The sequence below is a fragment of the Thunnus albacares genome, chromosome 17 (genome assembly GCF_914725855.1).
Source record: "Thunnus albacares chromosome 17, fThuAlb1.1, whole genome shotgun sequence".
Lineage (NCBI taxonomy): Eukaryota > Metazoa > Chordata > Actinopteri > Scombriformes > Scombridae > Thunnus > Thunnus albacares.
Genome location: NC_058122.1, coordinates 10996641 through 11017008, shown reverse-complemented (window position 1 = coordinate 11017008; position 20368 = coordinate 10996641). Strand labels below are relative to the sequence as shown.

General features: G+C 38.7%; 2 protein-coding genes across 4 annotated transcripts in view; one reads left to right on the top strand and one right to left on the bottom strand.

Annotated features, from left to right (window-relative positions):
- Positions 1-20368, bottom strand: part of LOC122967748 (alpha-1,6-mannosylglycoprotein 6-beta-N-acetylglucosaminyltransferase B) — a 63583-nt gene that overhangs the window by 10365 nt on the left and 32850 nt on the right. For both annotated transcript variants that reach the window (XM_044332540.1, XM_044332542.1), the window contains 5 exons: positions 10982-11113; positions 9045-9178; positions 7842-7972; positions 7086-7091; positions 96-251 (listed from right to left, as the gene is read on the bottom strand). In XM_044332540.1, the coding sequence (XP_044188475.1) occupies positions 96-251; positions 7086-7091; positions 7842-7972; positions 9045-9178; positions 10982-11113 (559 nt within the window). The remainder of the gene's footprint in view (positions 1-95; positions 252-7085; positions 7092-7841; positions 7973-9044; positions 9179-10981; positions 11114-20368) is intronic.
- LOC122967749 (protein CROWDED NUCLEI 4-like) lies at positions 3470-5445 on the top strand. Of its 2 annotated transcripts, none has more exons than XM_044332544.1 (2): positions 3470-3598; positions 4095-5445. In XM_044332544.1, the coding sequence occupies exons 1-2, from the start codon at positions 3557-3559 to the stop codon at positions 4797-4799; spliced, it is 747 nt and encodes a 248-aa protein (XP_044188479.1). In that variant the 5' UTR covers positions 3470-3556; the 3' UTR covers positions 4800-5445. The 2 variants fall into 2 exon arrangements, with proteins under 2 accessions (XP_044188479.1, XP_044188478.1); XM_044332543.1 differs by having other exon boundaries at positions 3995-5445.

The following is a 20368-nucleotide window of genomic DNA, read 5'->3' as shown; positions in this document are numbered from 1 at the left end:
CAGGAAAATGAAAGGCAGGAGGAGGAGGAGGAGATAGTAAGTCTATATCACATCAGTATACATCTTAAATAAAAAGCCTCAGTAAAATTTGTCACCTTGGCCTTTCTGAGGAGCTGCTGCAGTTCCTGCTGAGGCAGCAGACCGTGGTTCTTGACAAAGGCAGGCACCTCTGGGGGACGCTGTGTCTCATAGTACACCGTCCCGTGGATCTCCATGTAGCGATGCAAGATGGCCAGGAACTTTTCCTTACCCTTTTGAGACATACAGGAGGAAGGCAAAATGACTTGAGCACTCTGTAAAGGGGAATTTTAACATAATAACCAGTGGAAACACTGCTACAAAAAGTGGAACATCCTCATTTCCATTCTTCTTGGTATAATTCTTTAAATCCCCTATTCAGTATGACAACTATATTCATATTGATCAGTTTTAGCCTCTGGTTGCTGCACTTTATGTATAGCATGCGTTGTTTTTTGAGGCTGTTCCTCTTGACTTGTTTTGGGCACATTCTGTCATCTCCTTCGCTCTGTTCGATGTCTTATGTTGCTTTGAAAATTCACAGATCAAAGTACAGATTGCCAGACCTGTATTTAATCTGACGAATGCTGCTAATTGTGCATGCAGCAGCAAATGCAGCATTTCTATGATGATTTAGTTTTGAAGTGACTGCATTAATGTCAGACAGTAAATCTGAGGCAATCTGAGCCAGCTATGCTTTTGCTTTTTCTTGTTTTAAGTTGCACTGTATTTACTTTATACATTATAAAGCACTTCTCACTGCAGTGGCCAGTTAATGAATTGAACAGATACATCAGTATTACATACTGTATGACCACTCTAGAAAGGGCAGAGCAGGAATACTTGAAGGTGTTGGGAAGGACAACAGCAAGGGCATAACTATGGTTTGACAGGGAGGAGTGGGGGATATAACAGGGAGTCCTGCATTTCAACATATATTTAGGGGTTAGGCGGGAAGTAATTAAGTTGGTCATTATGCTGAGTTCTGCCAGGATAGTACTGAATATGAAAAAGCTGTTTTACTGTATTGTCTTGTCTTTCCGTATTGTTTAACCCATAACTTTACTGAACTTCACATTTTGAGTTATTCAATTATGGATATATATATATGGATGTATATATATATATATATATATATATATATATATATATATATATATATATAGAAGAACAGGACTGACAAATCTATGTTAAATTATTGTGGCACTATCAATAGATGAGTATTGATAATACTTGAGATTCGATAGGCTTTGGTTCTACCTTCTCATAGTGTAACTCAAAATACATGCCTTTTGTAATCCCCTTTTTAATGATCCTTCAAGAACTTCATACCTTTATGTATCCATACTTAACAATTACCTTTTAAGATTAAAGACAGTCAATTAATCAAACTTTTAATATGAAGCGCATTTCTTTATTCTCCTCCTTTATCTTTTCCTTCAACCCCATCTCTCTATTTATCCGAATTCCTTTGATCCATCCTTCTATACTGTCCTTTCTTTTCTCCTCACTTGAAAGAACCTGTACTCAATCGCAAGGATAAAGTCCTGCTACACTGTTTAGAATTTGAGCCATTGTGCTTCTTAGCCAGGTCTTCAGCCTCCTCAAATATGTGAAATATTTGAAGGGCTGGTGACTATTTTGCTTGTCAGCCAACATTAGTAATAGTAACTATGTTACCTAGCAAGAGTGTATTGATGTTGGCTCAGTCAATGTTAGCCTTACATCAACAGGTCTAAAGAAAATATGATTATTCAGGGCTAAATTACTTAATAGCCTTCTAATCAACCAAATCATATTTCCTTTCTTTCTTTTCATCCCCTCTCCAAAGAAAGACATTAAATTTGACTGCTGCTGTTGTCGTTTCATTTTCATGAACAGCTGCTTGCTCATTCAGTGAGCAATTTTTCAAGTGCGCATGTGTGGAACACATCCACGTCCACAGACGCCAAAATGTACTATAGAACCACCTAGATAGGCGGTCCATGTCCGCTACTCGTCTGTGGCAATTGTTTGGAATATATCAGGGCCTTACAATCAAAAGCTTAATTCACATTCTCAGCCAGAATCTGAGGGCTGGCCAAACAGTAGCATATTAAACATGATTTTTGCAGTTTAAAAAAATGATAATAAAAGGATTTTGAAAATGGGGTAGATACAAACAGGATTTTGAAAAGGGGGGTACATGTCCTCCCCAGTCCCCAGTGGAATGTACACCCCAGGGCAAGAGTACCTCTCCTCCGAGCAAAAGTATTGGTTGATGGTAATGAGGCAAACTTAAGTTGATCTAATGAGCTGACTCTGCTGTTGTTACCACTAATATCATCAGTAATTATCCAGTACTCTACTGTAGGCTTTCTGTTCATTTCAGGTTCAGGTTTTTTATGTTTTAGCTCTTTACTACTTCAAGTCAAGCACACTTCATCTTACAATTCTTACAATTAAATATTGCAGCTACACACAAGAAAATAATCAAAAATCTCGTGATAAAAACATACAAATATGAATATTTAAAATACAAATACTAATATAAAAACTTGATCATTCTGCTTTATACTTAAACTTTAACTACCAACCAAATATCTCCAAAATCAAATACCATCCTAAGGGAAAGGGATTTCTTCGGCTGTGAAAATAAACACCAAGTTCTTTATTTTCACATTAGCCAAGGAAAGCCAAAGAAATGGACACAAATGGACATGAAAGAAATGTCAGTAATCAGAAGTGTCAGCTTTAATTTGGGGTTGTGTGGGTGTGGGTTTACATGAATATAGAAAGAGCTGTGTAGGAGATATAGCCCTTTAAACACATAGTGCCCAAATTGCAATGTTTCAAAAGTAATTGGGCACTTGGCTACTAAATGTTTCTCGGGCAGCTGTGTGTCATTTCAAATTTTAGTTCATGCACAAAAGAGCTCACACATGGCTCAGAGCTGATTGAGAGTTGAGAGATACCATTAAGATTTGATGAAAAACCACAGATGAAACACACAAACTACAGCTGAAGCTGATGAAATTCAGCTGGATCTAATGGATAGTGAGCTAAGCCTTTTAAAGAACAACTGAGACATGTGAAAGCAGAGTTAAAGCTTACAGTCTGAGATGGACAAAAATGCTCCAAACAGCCACTTGAATATATTTTTAGTAGTTTTACTAGTGAAGAATGTGAAGAGGGGATGAAACTGTAAACGGCCATGTTATGTTAATTTAGAAAAGGGACTTAATGTTTGCTGGTCTGAATGTATTTTATTATTGTATGAATGTAAACAAGAAAGTATTATGTTGCTTAAATGCGTAGTTTTAAAGTTTATTTGATTTAAGTTGACTTTGTATGGAGCTCTGTCTTGTATTAACTAGAGCTCATTAGACCTGCACTGTGATGCGTACGTAGAATTTAGAACTCTACACATCATAACGGAACTGGCTGAAGAGAACTGTGGTGATCTTAGAAGTCATTTCATTACACAGAGCCCTGACTACTGGACATGTTCGCATGTTGACAAGAAAAGCATCCATTGCATCTGCAACAAGCATTTGAAATGTCCTTGACGGAACTTTTACCAGACCCACCTCTCTTGGTGGTAAGTACCTTATTAGTCTAATTGTAAGATAATGTTTATTGACAGACACTCTCCATGTCTTTGAGAGATGAGAAACATCTGAGAAACAGTAGTCACATCAATGTCACATGCTTCCAGGAAGTTTTAAGTTGGTTTGTTAAAACACTTATCTCATGGTTAAAGCTCATTCTCTCTGACATGGTTAAATGAAATGAAATTACTCCACTGCACTGTATATTCTGTTGTGTTTCCAGCATTTAAAGGTCACTCCAAGATATACAACCATCTTTCTTGTCTGAAAATAAATTGTACAATAATTTCTGCCTCCCAAAGACTGAATGCTCCTTTGAAAAAATGTGTCCTATATCACATTTAGAAAAAGTAAAACTTTTCCATCCCAAATGAACTCTTCATCAGGTACAGAGTTATCAAGATCCACTTTCAGTTGGAAAAGCTACACTTTCTCTACATGTTTATCACTACATATCAAGTGCATGCTGTATCTGTGGGCTTCCAGATAAATCTCCATGCACGCTCTGTGCTCCAGCAACAAATGGAGGCAGAAGCCAAAAAACCCTCTGTAGATGAGGCATGGGAGAAACTTGCGTGTAAAGAGGCACTTATCAACAGGATGAGAGAAGAGCTGGAGAAAGAAAGAGAAAGAACGAGAGGAGAGAGAGAGGCCTTTCAAAGAGAGTGTGCTGAAATGAGGAAGGATTTTCAGTTGGAGAAGGAAAACATGAATGAAGAAAGAAAATCCATCCAGAAAGAGTTCACAGCACAATTAAATAAGAGGAAGGCTTTTAATGCTGAAAAATGTTCAATGTGTGAAGCAAGGAAGGTCTTCCAGATTGAAAAGATAGAGATGGCTACGATGAGGAAAGCCTACAATAAAGAAAAAACAGACATCCAGAGGATGAGGGAGGCTTTCTGGGTAGAGAAGGAGGCTATGGCAAAAGAAAGAAGAGCCTTCAATAAAGTTAAGGCAAAACATGATGCTGAAAAAGATGCCATGTCTGAGGACAGAAAGGCCTTCAAAGTAGAAAAGGAAGATATGAAAAGGACGAGGAACACCTACATTCAAGAGAAGTCAAATATCCAGAGGATAAGAGAGGCTTTCCTGTTGGAGAAGGAGAACATGAAAAAAGAAAGAGAAACCTTCAACAGAGAAGTTAGGATGCAGGTTATGAAGCGGCCTTCAATGCTGAAAATGACGCCATGAGTGATGACAAAGAGGCGTTCAAGGTGGAAAAGGAGGAGATGGCGATGATGAAGAAGGCCTACATTAAGGAAAAGATAGGCATTCAGAAAATGAGAGATGCTTTCCAACTAGAGAAAGAGAACATTGAAAAAGAAAGAAAAGCATTCAATAAAGAACTCAAGGCAAAACATAAGAGGAGGAAGGCCTTTGAAGCAGAGAAACACATCATGTGTGAGGACAGAAGCGTTTGAGATGGAAAAGGAAGACATGGAAAAGCTGAGGAAAGCCTACAACCAAGAAAGGACAAAAATCCAGAGGATGAGGGAGGCGTTCCGCAAAGAGGCAGATATGAAGGGGCAGAAGAAAAATGCATCAGTGACGGAAGATGTGACAACACTGGCCACTAAGAGACCAGTCAAAACAAGAAATACAACACTTCTGTCAACACATCAGCCTCTGCGTCCTCCAACTTCCTTTCTGTCTGGGCGTGCAGAGATGAACACGGCTGTTGCAGCAGCGCCAAGAAATGTAAACATCAAAGACGCTCCGAGAAACAGAATTAGAAGTCTTTACAATGAGCCTTCATGAGAATTTAATTTAATATGTATGCATTTAAAAGAATGCTTTAAATGCATATTGACATTTATACTGTATGTTGAAAAATGAAGGTCTGCTGTTCTGTATAGATGTATATATATATATATATATATATATATATATATATATATATAGGTTTCCTCACAGCGGATATGATATGATTCCCATACAATTCATGATGTTTGGATAATTAATTTGGTATTTTAGATATTAAGCCTTGAACACTGATTCAAATTTGTGAATTATAGTTTCTATAAAAGGAACATGTAACTAAAAAGGACGTTTGACATGATTTTAGTGGTGATTTTGCTAATAAATTTATAAATTTCCATTTATATATTTCAATGTGTGGGGATAACAAATAAGCAGGGAAGCTGTTGCATATTTTACAATAAGCCACTAGTGACTTACAGTACGCAGTACTCCTTCCTTTCCCTTGGGATAAGGAACTATATAGCCCTTAGGGACTGGAAAACAGGAAGTGTCTATATAGTCTATATAGTGTGGTTAATAGAATGAAACACCTACTGGTTAACAGTGTAAGATAATTCTTCTTCCACAGAAAGTGGAAAACATGATGTCACGTCCTGCCTTCTGTAACTCAGTGCAATCCCACATTCAGAAATAAGATACAATGTGCTCCTGCAGTTCACTTCCTGCATGCTACAACCCAGTAGCATCCATGATAGCACTTGCTTTAAGAAGTTGAAACTTTCACGACCTTACTTTGGTTTCTTCCATATCTGTCTATGTCTGAACTAACAGCGGCCCCTCGTCTCTCCAGTGGGCTTGTCTCTTTTGTCAAGCTGTGAATTTTAATCCACAAACGTTTGTTGGCAAACTGTTGCTAAAAACAATGAAATTAAATATTTATTAATTATTGTCCTTATTAAAACATGTGGAGTAAATTACACAACAGAGAAAGGCTATGCTCCAAGGCAGGATTTTTAGTAATTTACAAATGTCAGTGGGATTTTAGATGAATCCTGATTCAGGAACAAACCCAGACTTTTCACGTATAGTAAACGTGGAGTTTTAATGGAACATGAAAGACTGAAATGAATGTATAGCTTCTGAGGTAAAACTGAATTAGTTTCTCTCAAAAAGTGTCTCTTGGGGAATGTTATGAATTATTTACCGAAGTTCTGTCTTCAAGGCATAAATCATTTATAAACGTCATCTGAGCGTTACTCCTCTTTTTTCATCTTGTGCCATTATACTGTTTCTGAGCGACACTGAGATGAAATCACACTTTCTTTTACTTAAAGCGATATTCAAAATCTATCTTTTAAGAATCAAACACACAGGCACTGCAGACTTAAAAGACGGCTGTAGAAGTTTTGTAAGCTTCATTCTTCATGGAGAAAAGGGACTATAACCAGTGAAAAATAAACTCCATTCATTCATTCATTTGAAATTTGTTGTAAACATTTTATATTATCTTCCTCTATATTACATTACATAAGAGGTTTGTGTTTTTTATTAACAGATCTAGATCTTGTGACATATTATTACATACAAGTCTGTAAGTCTTATTATATTTTAAAATATTTCTTTCCAGAACTGATATTTAAAAGTTAGGCTGTTAGGTATAAATTCATGCCCACATAACTGAAATGGAAAATATTTTTTTGGAAACAGAAAGTCAGGAATAATCTTGGTGTGAGTTTTGATCAGTCGATAATGTCAGTGAGAAGCAGGTGCACTTACTTGAAGCTGAGTGGATCCATCAATGATGCATCATAGGAGAATGAAGACAAAATAGTACAGGGTGAGAGCAGAAGTATGAGGAGGAGGGATGGGAGTAGAGAGACAGTGGAGAGAAAATGATACGAAATATTAGTAATTTACGAGTGTTGAGCTGTCAAAAATCTCACATGTTTATCTCAAAACTGCGGGTGGAAGAAGAGCCCGCTCTCAACGAAGGGGTATTCACTGTCTGGAGAGACCCCAACACTATTGACGTTTACACAGCAATCTTCAGACTCACAAATGTTACACTGCGACTCAAGTTGTTCTGAGAAATGGGCAATACTACGGAAATGCAGGAACAAAGCTGCAGTCGGATTCATGTGAACCAAAGCTTGGGGGAGGCTGCAGCACACTTCAAAGTTACAGTAGGAGCGAGAAACCTTGCCAGTGGCTCGGAGGGAAAATTTGCTCTAAACAAAAACAATTGTTCCTCAATCATCACACTTAAGGCCAGATTCTTCTAGAAGTCACTTGTTTGCAGGAAATGTAACATCTAGTGAGTGTTTCACAGTGAAATGTTGTGAAGTGTTGCTGAGCTGCATCTCTGCAGCATCAATATATATAATGTATATAGCTATAGCTATAGAAAAAAATCTTCCACTTCCACAAAAACATAATACCAAAATGTTATGTATTCACACAGAGTGAAATCATTTCCTCTTCTCACAGATTAGAAAGGAAAATGTGCTAATTATGTTACTGTGTGATACTGACCTTCCACATGCTGGCTTCTTTGCCGTACACAACAGCCATATTGTTAACCTTGTTCCTCTGAATGTTCAGTCTCTCCGTCTCATTCAGCTCCTCTGCCACAAAACCCATAAAAGAGTTGTCTGGGGTGTGGGCTGCCAAGGACAAACAAAGCGATTGGCAATACAACATTTCAAGTCAAATTTCATGTCTCAAAAAAAAAAAAAAAAAAAAAAAGTGATTAAACTGAAAGAGCTGTGTGCATTGTGGGTATTCTGTTAAGCTGAAATTTATCGTTTTTTAAATAATATATTATACTATTCATGTGTACGAAACAGTAGAAATGGTGCACTTACTGAAGTTGAGCTCAATAATCAGTTCAATAAACAGTACAGTGTATTTGCACTCACTTTACCTGGTCGGCTGACTTTCATTGCAAACTAGCAATGAGGTGAAACAATTCAGCAAAAGCAATGCTTTCTGCTCGATCATCTTTGCTGTAGTTTTAACACGCAGAGAGTTTGGATTTTACCTAAAATATGCCACAGCTTACAGCTTTCAGCACACAATACAGCACTATGAATGGTAGCGCACACGATGAAAATCCACAACAGCAGGGAGATGTCAAGTGGGAAGCAGAGAGAAGCAGTATTTTCAGTCAATTTTCTAACCTGAAATGAAAGCTGACATCTTTCAGTGTCAGGCTTATGATAACAGTATTTCAGAAACAGTGGGGCAGTCCATTGTTGAGGAATTAATTGGAGGCATACGCAAACAGCTGAAGTTTCTTCTGCTTACAATTTCACCAAAGGTGCTGTGAATTTGTGTGTTTTTGTACATTTCTGTGTGTGTGTGTGTGTGCATGAGCTAAAGTGTGTATGGCTACTGGTGCTTGGCCACAGTAGGCGGTTTTAGGCATCTGTGCAGCCACAGCTGTTCTGAATGAGTTCCCCGGTCTGTTTGTTGCCCAAAGCCTCGCCTGTGACAGTCTGAGGACGGCATATAACCTCACGCAATCTGCTTGCACTTTCAGTCACATAAACACATATGTACACATGTCCATGCACACGCATCAAAACACTTCATGTTCTAGATATATAATCATCTGTCAGAATTCATGCAGACATTTAATTCAATCTTCTCCTGTGAGCAGATGTACATCCTCAACCTCAGTAAGAGCAAAAAGGAAATCTCCGTCGGAGGGATGAAATGAAAAAGTCCACATACGGAACATGGTCATGTACTGCTGGCCGTGAAGGTTCCAGTAGCCCCAGTTGGTTCTGTAGCCGTGTAGAGTGGCGTACTCCTCGTGGTTGTACGCAGGCTCAGTGCCGAAAGTGTCAATCACTCGGATGTGGCACCTGGGACAAAATAGAAAATAGGCTGAGCTAAAATTAGAACAAAGTTGTCTCTTGCTTTTACATAATACACTGATGAGTGAGACAAACAGCAAAAACAAGAAAGAATGATCCCATTATCTTTCACAGCGCAATTAGAACAGACCAGCAACATAAATGACAGAGGTACATCCAAATCAAACAGTAAGGGACATTCTATAAGCAGCAACGTTAAAACTAAGAACGTATACTCATTTTGAGTTATAAGAGCTCATTTAAGTACAACAGTGTCAAGAGGTTTGGTTTGTAAAGCTGTCGGTGGTGATGGATATCCATGTCCCCTGCCAGTACTCCCCTCACTGAGCACACAGTACACGGGCCTCAAGGTGAGACGACTGAGGCTTAAATCACAGCCTTGTTTCACAGCCACCACGGGGCTCTCAGCTGGAACGAATCATAGTTGGCCTGGACGGATCTAAACTGAATTTGATTCGACCACATCTTGGAATGCTGAACGCATTTTTAGGAGATACTGTAACTATCTTGCCATGAGCAAATTTCTCTGGATTGACTGAAAAATGCTTAGAATTCTCTCTGATAATGTTAAGCCGATACTTCAAAAGGGGAAATTAAAGTTAAATATGTTAACAGAGAGAAAATATGTGGGAGCACCCCAATAGCCAAATGGTTGCTGTGCATGCCACATAACTGCAACATCCCTTGTTCAATTCCAGCCAGGGACCTTTGTTGCATGTTATTCCATCTCCCTGCTTTGTTTCCTGTTTGTCTCTTTACTAATCACTGTCAAATAAAGGCAAAAATGCCAAAAAAAATCTAAAAAGAAGAAGAGAGGGAGAAAATATGTGTTTAATTCACAATAAACAGCCTGAGAGAAGACAAAGAAAATGACATCAGCACTTTATCAGCAGTGAATGTTCACAATGGGAAGTCAAAAATCAATTGATGTAATCCAATCTGAGAAGATTTACCAGTGCCCTGCATCTCTAATCAGTGTCAGGGCTGAGGAGGGAATTAAAGTATTGGTCTGTCACTCAGTGACAGTTGAGGAGTGTTGGTCGATCAGCTGACGTTGGACTGATGCTGATTGGAATCAGTGGAGGCTTTTACTGCTGCCGTGCCTCACTTTAGAGAGTTCAAAATGCAGGAGAACCAAGATGAATTATTGTGAAATGTGTGTGTCAATTTTTTAATGGGTGTAGCACCCTTCTCCTCTTCAACACTGACAGTAAAATATGGAATGAAAACAAACTGTATTGCAGCTACACATTATCAGCTAACTGAATTGCACCCTAGAAAGCCATCCTTTGCATGATCATTATTTTCACACTGCTATAAGTAAAACCTTTGTTTTCTTCCACTCTTTTCCTTTTTCATAAATATCTTTTCCACCCAGAGTTGTAGTTTGCATTAAAATTGGTTTGCTTTGTTTTTTTCTGTTTGGATATGACAAAAAAGGATTTGCTTGTACACTGTGACTGCTACAGTGCTGCCAACCAACTAGCCCTGTCTGCTTAAAATGTGAAGCATATAAAAAAGCAGAGTTTGTAACCCTGAGAAAAAGGAAGTGACATAAACCTCAAAGCCTGAAAGTCCCCCCCCCCCCCCCAAACAGAGACTTTTGCTGATGCACAGTGAAAAGTTGCCCAGTGTCCACCAGCCGGTAACCCTAGCCTGTCAATAAGCCAATAGTCAAGTATTTCAGCAGAAAGGCAATTAGTGATAAAAATGTATGCAATAAACAAGCACATCACTTACTGTAGAGTGACAGTTTATTGACAAGACAGAGAGAGAGAGCAAAGTACTGACTTGTGCTTCCTCAGCGACAGACCCATGTGCTGCTTCATCTGCTGCAGGCCGTGGTAGTCAGTGTAGATGAGGTCAAAAGGCAGAGGTCCTGTCAGTGGGCAGCTTCCTCTTCCTGGAGGGACCCCCAGAAACCTACACACACAGGTCAGATGTGCTTTTAGCATCATAAACAGCCCAGCAACGTGCACAGTGGCATACAAACAATCACTGTAATCCCCACAGAAGAAGAGAGAAGAGATAAAAGACAGAAATATAAAAGCAAAAGCAAATGTCACTCCCTAGGAGAGTTTGAATAACCATCGCACAACTGTAAAAGGGAAAATATTTCTGCAAAAGTGAAACACAGCAGGTAAAGCTTATGTGTTGTGTGCTTGAACAATATCTCAAATAAGGTAGTGTACATCTAAAAGCTTGCTGAGCTTAACTTCAGTCCAATGAAACACAGACTGCAGTTTGTAAAGTGTTACAGTATGACTGGAACTGTTTCTTTATTGTATAAAGATAGTAATGTTTCTGTTAGATGATCAGGCAAATATATAGTACAGGTCCAGCAGAAGTTGTAGGTGAAGCAATTTAACCAGGGCTGCAGTGTCTGTGCAGTTGAAAAAATTGTCAGTATTTTTCCTCCAGTGTTATTGAGGCTGCACAGATGAATGTAGTCTTGCAGAAGATTGAAGACACTAAAAAAATATTTGTGAAAATTGTTGTGATGACAGAGATTTTAACATTTTAAAGTAATGGTATATCGTTACCCAGAAAAGGACCAACAAAAATTACTAATGAACTGAAATACTTTTAATGCACCAAGATGCTAACAACCGATCAGGTGAGTAATTAATTTTGATGGGACCGCCTTACTTTTCATAGCTGCTGTATGCAATTTCTCCCGTTACTCTGAAGATATGAGCGAGTATGAAACGGGTATAGTTGAGAGGGAGACACGACGAGAGTGATAGTTGAAAGTAGGAAGAGTGAAAGGGCCCAATTGCATTGTGAAGCATGTCAGTGCTCTCAGTGAGACGCCGGCAGGGCTATTCAACCTTACAACACAGAATTCAACGCTACCAAGCAGCGATGCCTCGCAACGGGGAGCCACCCAATTTATTTGCACGGTTCGTTCTGACTCTCACACGAAAACACACATATTATGCGAGAGACGCAGCACGTTTATTTAACCACATGTCTTTGACAGATACAGAGGGATGGTTGCTTTCAAGCATTATTTGAGCTGAATCTGTCTCCATCATGGTGCCATCCAAGCACTTACCACATAAATGTTGAATTCAAGAGTGCTACAATAGCGCCTTTTGCATTCGGTGTTCTTCTCTCTTGCATTGTAAGCTGTCTTACCAGACATTTTTTTGGGAATAATAATGAGTATATTACAGTTACCATAAGTGATGGACATGTTTTTTTTTACAATGAGGCTTCATTATACATTTCCAGTTAAACACAGGGCACTTATGTGAATGAATGAACATGTCAGTGCTGTAGAGATACTGTGCCCTTATTCTGTGCAATGAACCAGCTTGGTTCGATCAGTCTTGATATCAAGAATCTGCTGCCAGAAAAAAATAACTAAAACCAGACTAGAGCAGTTACAAAAGAGCCTCCTGTTACAAAAAAGAAACAGGAAAGACAGGTGATTTCAGTTTGTTGTCTGCTATGACAAAGTACAGCATGGCTTCAGAGAGCTGTGTTTAGTTGGGATCAAGGTAACACTTTGCTAGAGGAAAACGCAATCAAGCGTGTCTATTTTCATTAGAGTATTGCTTTGTCAAACTTCAGCAGTTCTTTAGAGCTACACCACAGTAAAAAAAAAAAAACAGCCCAGGAGAAGAGGTGTGGATGTGCAGATCTGAAAAATATGAGGCAGTTTGTGAAAAGGACCAGCTCTGGTATACTGTAAAATATCTTCATTAATACATGAATACAGTTCTGTAGACTAAATTTGTAATACTATACTTGTGAGGATAATGTATTGACTTTACATTCCCTGAAGGTTTATCCTTATCTGCTACATATCTGACCCTAACATCAACCTTAGCCTGGTTATAATGAAAAACTTAACCCTAAAATCATGTCCTAAAAATAAATGGTTAACCTTGTGAGGACCAAATCTTGTCCTCATATGGGAAGTGAGTCCCCTAGCTGATTTTTGTCCCCACAATAAGATGAAGTGGTGGATACATATTGTGAAAAGATCTGATTTAGGGATGTAATAAGATCTGATTTTTCTCTCTTTTCTTCTCTCATTTTGACTGTGTATAGTTTATAGTTGTACAGCCAAAACATGTGATATACATCTTTGTGCCAAGAAAGCAACAACACACATTTGGAAACCTTCCAGCTCTGCAGCGTACACTTGATTAGATTTTTAAATACATATATATATATATGTGTATAGCATTAAAGGTTATCTGTGAATTTATCAAAAACTGTAATGATTAATTGAGAAATTTAGTCTGAGCTACAGGCTACATTTTCAGTTACATGTGAAATGTCTAACTGTGTTATTGAGACATATATGTGGCCACAAAATGGATATTGCAACCAAAACCAAATTACTTGCAAATAAATAAAATCATAAATATCTAATATGTACAAAATGTAAATGTTTTGTGATCAAAGGAGATCATATAAAAAAGAGAGCACTGTCAAGTCATGTGTTTAAATATGACAGACAGCCTTCTCTTTCAGCAAAGAAAAGTAGCCAATATTAATGAAAGGCTCTCTAAAAAATGGAGAGCAGACATGTAAAATATAAATATGATCACAGTTGCTCTGCAAGTAGTGGAGAAAAATGCTGTGTTCAGTGACTGTTGGCTCAAACACGTTTTTTTTTGTTAAACTGCATACACTTCATGAATCTTTTTGCAGCTGTAGTCATAGACCCATGACCTTGCACTCCCTCTTTCTCTCGTTACCTTGTTCAGAAACACATCATGTGCAACCCAGAATCCACACACACACACACACACACACACACAAATACAAATACCTGCAAAACAAGAGCATATTGATCTTTCTTTGGACACTGATCATAATTAGTGAGCACTGCAGCCTTGTGGAAACAAGCATGGCGTCTTGTTCCCCTACAGTAGATGGGATAATGAGCAAGAGAGTGTCAGCAATGGTGCTTCAAGTTTCATCAGTCAAAGGTAGACACCCAGGCAATTCAGTGCTTACACAAACAAAAGCTCTTCACTTAAGCAGTATTTCTGTTTTCTACATTGTGTGCCGTATGCAGGCAGGAGGATACAAGACAGTCCAGATGACAGGATCTTACTGCAGTTAGGCCCTGATGCAGGCAAGTAAGTTTATATGATAACAAGTTAACGTAATTTATATAGATGATAAAGTACTTCATAAAAGGCGGAAGGGAAAGAGATAGGCATGGTTAAGTGTAAAAAAGATTAAGAAAGAGAAAAGTGATGATACAAATCTTTTATAGAAAATTCCATATTTTACATCTTATTATTATAAGTCCAACTGAAATCACATTTACTCATCCCTCTTTGCAGTCAAAAATAATGCCACCATGCTTTATAAAAGTATTATTAATAGTGTATTTTCAGAATGAATATCTGGGGAAAATATCAGAAATGCTCCCTTTAGTCTCAGCTGTCATTAGTGGGCAGTCTATTGGTGTTACACAGTACGGAATGGAGACAAAGTAAACAAACTGCTACAAGTTGGACAGATAGTGTGTCGTTAACATGGATTTTGAAGTGGAAAGACCAAACCAGCCTCTAACTAACTAACCGACGTTAGCGGTGCACGTTTGCTTGGTGGCTTGTTCAACAAGTTAAGGTGCAGGACAAGATCTGTGTTCATGTATGTAAGTTAGATAAGTAGAGGAGACTTCAGCAGGAAAGCTAATGTGGGTTGTTGTTCAGAGTCCCTTGTGTTGTGTAGCAGGATGCAATCAGGCTTAGTGTGACTGTCTGATTTCCTGTATTGCCATTGTAATAATGTAAAACTCGGCACAAACATAAAATCAAATAATTTAAAATATAAAATTCTCCCTTTTGGTTTCAGATTTTTTCTTAAAATAGACCAAAAGATACATGATTTACAGAGCATATATGTAGGTTGTAGTGGTGGGCATTTTTGCTTTTAATATTTTTGAGATATTGGTAGCGGGTTGCCTCTTAAAAAGCAACAACCACACACATTCCAGGTGTGGAAAGTATAGAAGTGTGTGTGTAAGTGGAGAAAAAGTCAAAGTTCAAGGCAAACTTAAAAGAAAAACACTGAATCAAAATCTTCCACATTATACCGAAACAGCTCTCATTCATGCATTTTTTGTGATAAATTAAAATGTATCTGTATGATGTCTCCATTGGAACGTGTTCTTTCTTTTCTATGTGTGTTTGGTTTCACTTGCCAGTAGTGTATGTATGTCGAATGTGTCAACAGTATGCATGTATGTGAGGTTTCATTCTATGAATATAAGTATAAATTATGGCCTTACATGGGCTCTCATAGTTTAATGCTGACGCGCATTAATGTGAGAGCAGATGTATTACAGTGACTGAGTGTAGAACTGTACGTGACTCCGCTCGTCACAGATCCATTGAAGCTGCTGGTGTTCAGAGGTTTAATTGGATATATGCAAATCCATGGAAACTTTAAGGGAAGAGTAAAAGGATTAAAGTGCATTAAGGAGCCAGGAGTGTGGAAATGGGAGTACACACACATACAGTAACACACAAGCATACATACCGTACCAGACACAAACAACTCTATCTCTCTTTATCTCCCTCACACATATACACACATGGGATTAAAGGATAAGGCTGGCATTATTTTATCTTTTTATCATTATCAACAAATCCTATGAAAACACAAAAATCAACAATGAATTTATCCTACTAACAAGTGTTGTCTGTGCAGTTACAGTCTGATATGCCTCCGTGATAGACTGTACAGCTCTATTTTCTTCCAAGACTTATTAAAAACACATAATAGAGTCATACCATTGCATATGAGTGACATTTTGGTTTATTACAATGAACATAGCAGGTGTAGTTTATTCTTCTCAACTGTATAAACAGGCAACCATGAGCATGTGATGTATGCACAACAACTTTATTGTTCTGAATGTGTTTTTGGACGACACTTATTGGTACAGGAGGCATAAGCTGTATATGGTTTAGGCTGCATAGACAATAATTATAAGCCAGATAAATCCATTGTTGGCTTTGGGGTCTTCAGGGGATTTTTAATAGAAAGATAGAATAATGTCAGCATTATTCTTTAAGATATACATGTGCAAACGCAGTATTTCTGTGAGCTTTACAGAAAAAAAAGATCAGACTTCAGAGAGGAAGAAATAAGTTGTGAGAGAATGATGCCTGCAAAGAGAAGAACAAAGGTGCAAGACTTGCATAAATTTCCTGACACCGCTTGACAACCACCATTGGGCACAATTTCTCTGTTTCACAGCTGGCTACTGGCACCATAGTCGCTCACCAGTTCGGGGGAAAGGAAGAGAGGTAGAGAAACAAACGAGTGTACGACGCCACACAGCTGCACTGCATTACTTCTTAAAGGAAGGGCACGTATGTCCAACAGAGAGGGGAATTGGCTGAGGCAGATTTCCAGGCACATATGAGGGGCTGTGGCTAGGGGCAAGGAGTTTACTGAAGGCTGGAGAGAAGGGCTCACAGTGTGGGAGGAATGACATGAGCAGAGAGTAGAGTTGACGTGCCACTGTGTGTAAAGCTGGCCTGGCAGTGCAAGCGGGGTCTGGCATGCTAAACGACCACTTGAGACAGTAGGATAGCTGGAAAAGACAAAAACTCAGATGTTGTCTCTCTTATGATCCGATACAGCTGATGTGCCACTTGCAGATTTCATGATAAAGCAGCTCATTAATCTGGTCACTATCACAGCACGTGAGAAACACTCTATTTTTTTGTGCTGAACAGCTGTGTAAATGTATAAAGAGTAGCTATGGCTCATTATTTTCAGTTATTATTTAAAAAAAATATATACATCAATAATAAAAACATCAGGGGGAAAAGAATCTGATTTTAAACTTTGTTTTTGTGGGTTTTGTAACTTACTAAGAGGGACTACGGTGCTAAATCAGCAGCTCATTTGTATTTCTCCCTGTTTTTCACTTCACTTTCTATTCTGGAAGCACTTTTCTGAGCTGTCAACATCACAAGAGGACCTCATTTTCTTAAACTGCTGTAAACAGCATCCTTATGCAACAGAAAACACACCAATTCTGGGTATATGCGGGGATGTAAAATCTGTGAGAGAACAGGCTTAAACCACTCAGCTCCTTATAAAAAATCTAATATTTTTCTGTGACAGTCTGGAAAAATGAAATACACCGAGCCCTACGTGTAACACATGTCACATATCACACAAAAGGTGATTGCACCAAAGAAAACCACCATACTGTTAACATCAATTAGCCAGTGTATTACACTGTTGTATTAAAGATGAATCCTTATGATGTTATTTGACTGACTACACTGGCTATTTTTAACAACGCTGCTGTTTTTGCTTTTCACCACAAAGCAGAGAAACAAAGGCACATCAATCAGAAGCCTGCAGGGTGAGAGTGCATCAGCACTTATGGAAAGGCACGACCTGAAACTGGCAGTATAATAAAGCTCGTTGCTAGAGCTTCGAGGAAAAAGCAGCTTTGATTTCACGTTTCTAATTTTACACCTCTGCATATGCCTGTCATGACATTCACCGTTTGGGCTAGGCTGGTGGATTACAGACGCATTTGACCCCCCGATATGACATTTTCTTTAGGTTACTGTTCACACAATTCAGGCACGTCTGTCTGTTTGCAGAGAGAAACAAGGTGGAATTACCTGGGGACTGCGTTAATGTGCTCTGTCAAGTGCTCCACAGAAGCCCACTAGACATAATTGATATAGAAACGACATTGGCAAAATGCAAAGCAGTGCTCACATCCTGTATGTCAAACCAGAGAACAGAAAAGTGGGAGAGCCTGAGATGCAATATGTACCAACAGTGACATTGAATCAGTGTGAGAAAGCAAGGGAAAGGGGAAGATTGTGCATGGAGGACAGGGAGTGTTGTTGAAAAAGCACTGAAATATCGGTGTCATCAAATTCTCTCTGGATAACAACACTATTGGGTGGTGGTGTGTGCATACGTTATTTCCTCAGTCTGCTGACAGAACTTGCTAAACCTGACAGGCTGCAGCTACCTCTCCCCTCCTTTTTTTTTTCTCTCTCTCTCAGGTGTTGAGACCCTCTGCTCTGTCGCTGGCTAATTACCCGCGTCTCTCTGGGAGGAGATGAGGGGAGATCCCCAAGCGGAAGTGACAGCTGTCTGTGCCGCCCTGCAAACTGCTGTAGGGCCCTTCCCACAGTGTGCCGATGTTACTGACAGAAATGATGTCACAGCCACTCCAGTCTCTGCTTGAATTACAGTAAATCCAGTAAAGAAATGAAGAGAGACTTCTTCCTCTCTTTTCCTTCTCTTTCTGCCGCTCCTGTCTTTAACTCTTCTCTTCATGACTCAGCTTCTTGTCAACAAGGTTCTCAAATTCATATCTCAACGTTCTCATTACTACCTTTTCTCATTTCACACACACATAGGGAGAAATGGTTCATGGGGGATGCTTTTAGTTTAAGAAAGTACGAATAATAGTGCAATATTATTAAAGGATAAGGCTGGTGATACGCTGTATTTTTATTACTGTCAGCAAATCTCATGAAAAGACAAAAAACAGCCATGGACTAAAAAAGTATTACCTTGGTTGCCAAAGCCTGATATAGCTCATTCATCTGTGCCTCTGTGCCAAAGCTCCACTGTTGTCCAACAACCATTAAAAACACATAAATGAGACACACGTTCCTTTATTATGACAAACATGGGCATTGTAGTTTATTTTGAATCAACCCCACACATGCCGTCCTGGTGCTATTAATACTCATTAAAGCACCAAATTGTGCATCAATCCACAGCTGAAAATAGTCCCCAACGAATGCTGTATTTTCTGTTTGCATAATGTTTGCTGAAAACTACAGTGCCCAGCTGTTTTAGGAGATTACTGAGCCTTTCTATAAACATTTTAAATGGGCTGAGAGCCACAGAAAGAAGATAAAAAAGTTGAAAGGTGTTGAGCGATGGGTTAATCTATCATTAATTTTGGTATTTTTATGGGATTCGTTGACAATAAGACAAATATAAAATAACACCAGCCATATCTTTTAAGGTTATACCACAGAAAGCTATTTGATCTCATTACCATCATTGGCACTGTGTTTTAGAAGAAATACGATTTTAAAACAGTCTCAAATATTAAATACTGTTTAGTTTTCACTGTTGAAGTCAGAATTTGCCATGAAACATATGCCTTAAAAGATGTGAGCCAATTTGCAGCCGTTGTCAGAGCAGTGGTCGCTCCACCGTGACATCCATCTGACACTCAAGAGTGGTGTTCTGAATTTCACGGCGCAAGATCATAGATTAACAAGACTAAGAGTCGACAGCAACACTAACGGCTCCGTCAGGTTAGAGGTGTCATGAGTTTTGTGGATATTTGGTTATAAACCGAAGTATTAGACAAAGTCAAAGTTGGACCTGATGGTGGTGCTGCATGATAAATTGGGGGAAAACCAAAATTATTACAGTTCACCCTGGACACGAATATCTGTACCAAATTTCAATCCTTCCAATAGCTGTCGAGACATTTGATTCAAAATCAGAAGTGTCAACTTCATGGTGGCGCAAGAGGAAAAGTCAGGGGATCACTAAAGTCAGCAGGATACATCATCTGGGGACCATGAATGTATGTATTCAATTTCATCACAATCCATCCAATAATTTTTGAGACACTTCAATCTGAACCAAAAAGGTGAAACGACCAACAGACTGACAATGTCATTCCACTGAGCAGCCACAAGCATAGCTAAAAAACAGTGTACATCAACAGGTAAGAGGAGGTGTATCACACATATCACGCCTCTCTGGGTGATTTGCATGGACAGTTATGCCATGCAGCCCTAACACAGACACACTCGGTAAACCAGCTATTTAATAATTCTTAGAAAAGTCTAATTATTATCATAGCTGCCATTTCAACTCCATCACTGATTGGTGCATGAGATAGAAACAGATTAATATTAAACACTGAATAATACAATTGCATAATAATAATTACAATTGGTGAAAAATTACAATCACATACTCCCAAGACAGAGTAAGCAGAGCATTTTGAGAACATTTTGCATCGTGTGGGGCAACAAAAGACTAGATTGTGCAGTGAGTTTATTCCTCCTTGTTCTTATTGACATTTTAGTGGAGCATCTGCAGGGAAAGTAAACCAGCGTATGTCTGTTGAGAAAAAGACTGTGGCTGAACAAGAGATATGTGAGCTTT

Bases quoted from the DNA above. Each gene is read 5' to 3' on its own strand.
- LOC122967749 (XM_044332543.1), top strand. From the start codon at position 4,047: ATGTTTATCACTACATATCAAGTGCATGCTGTATCTGTGGGCTTCCAG.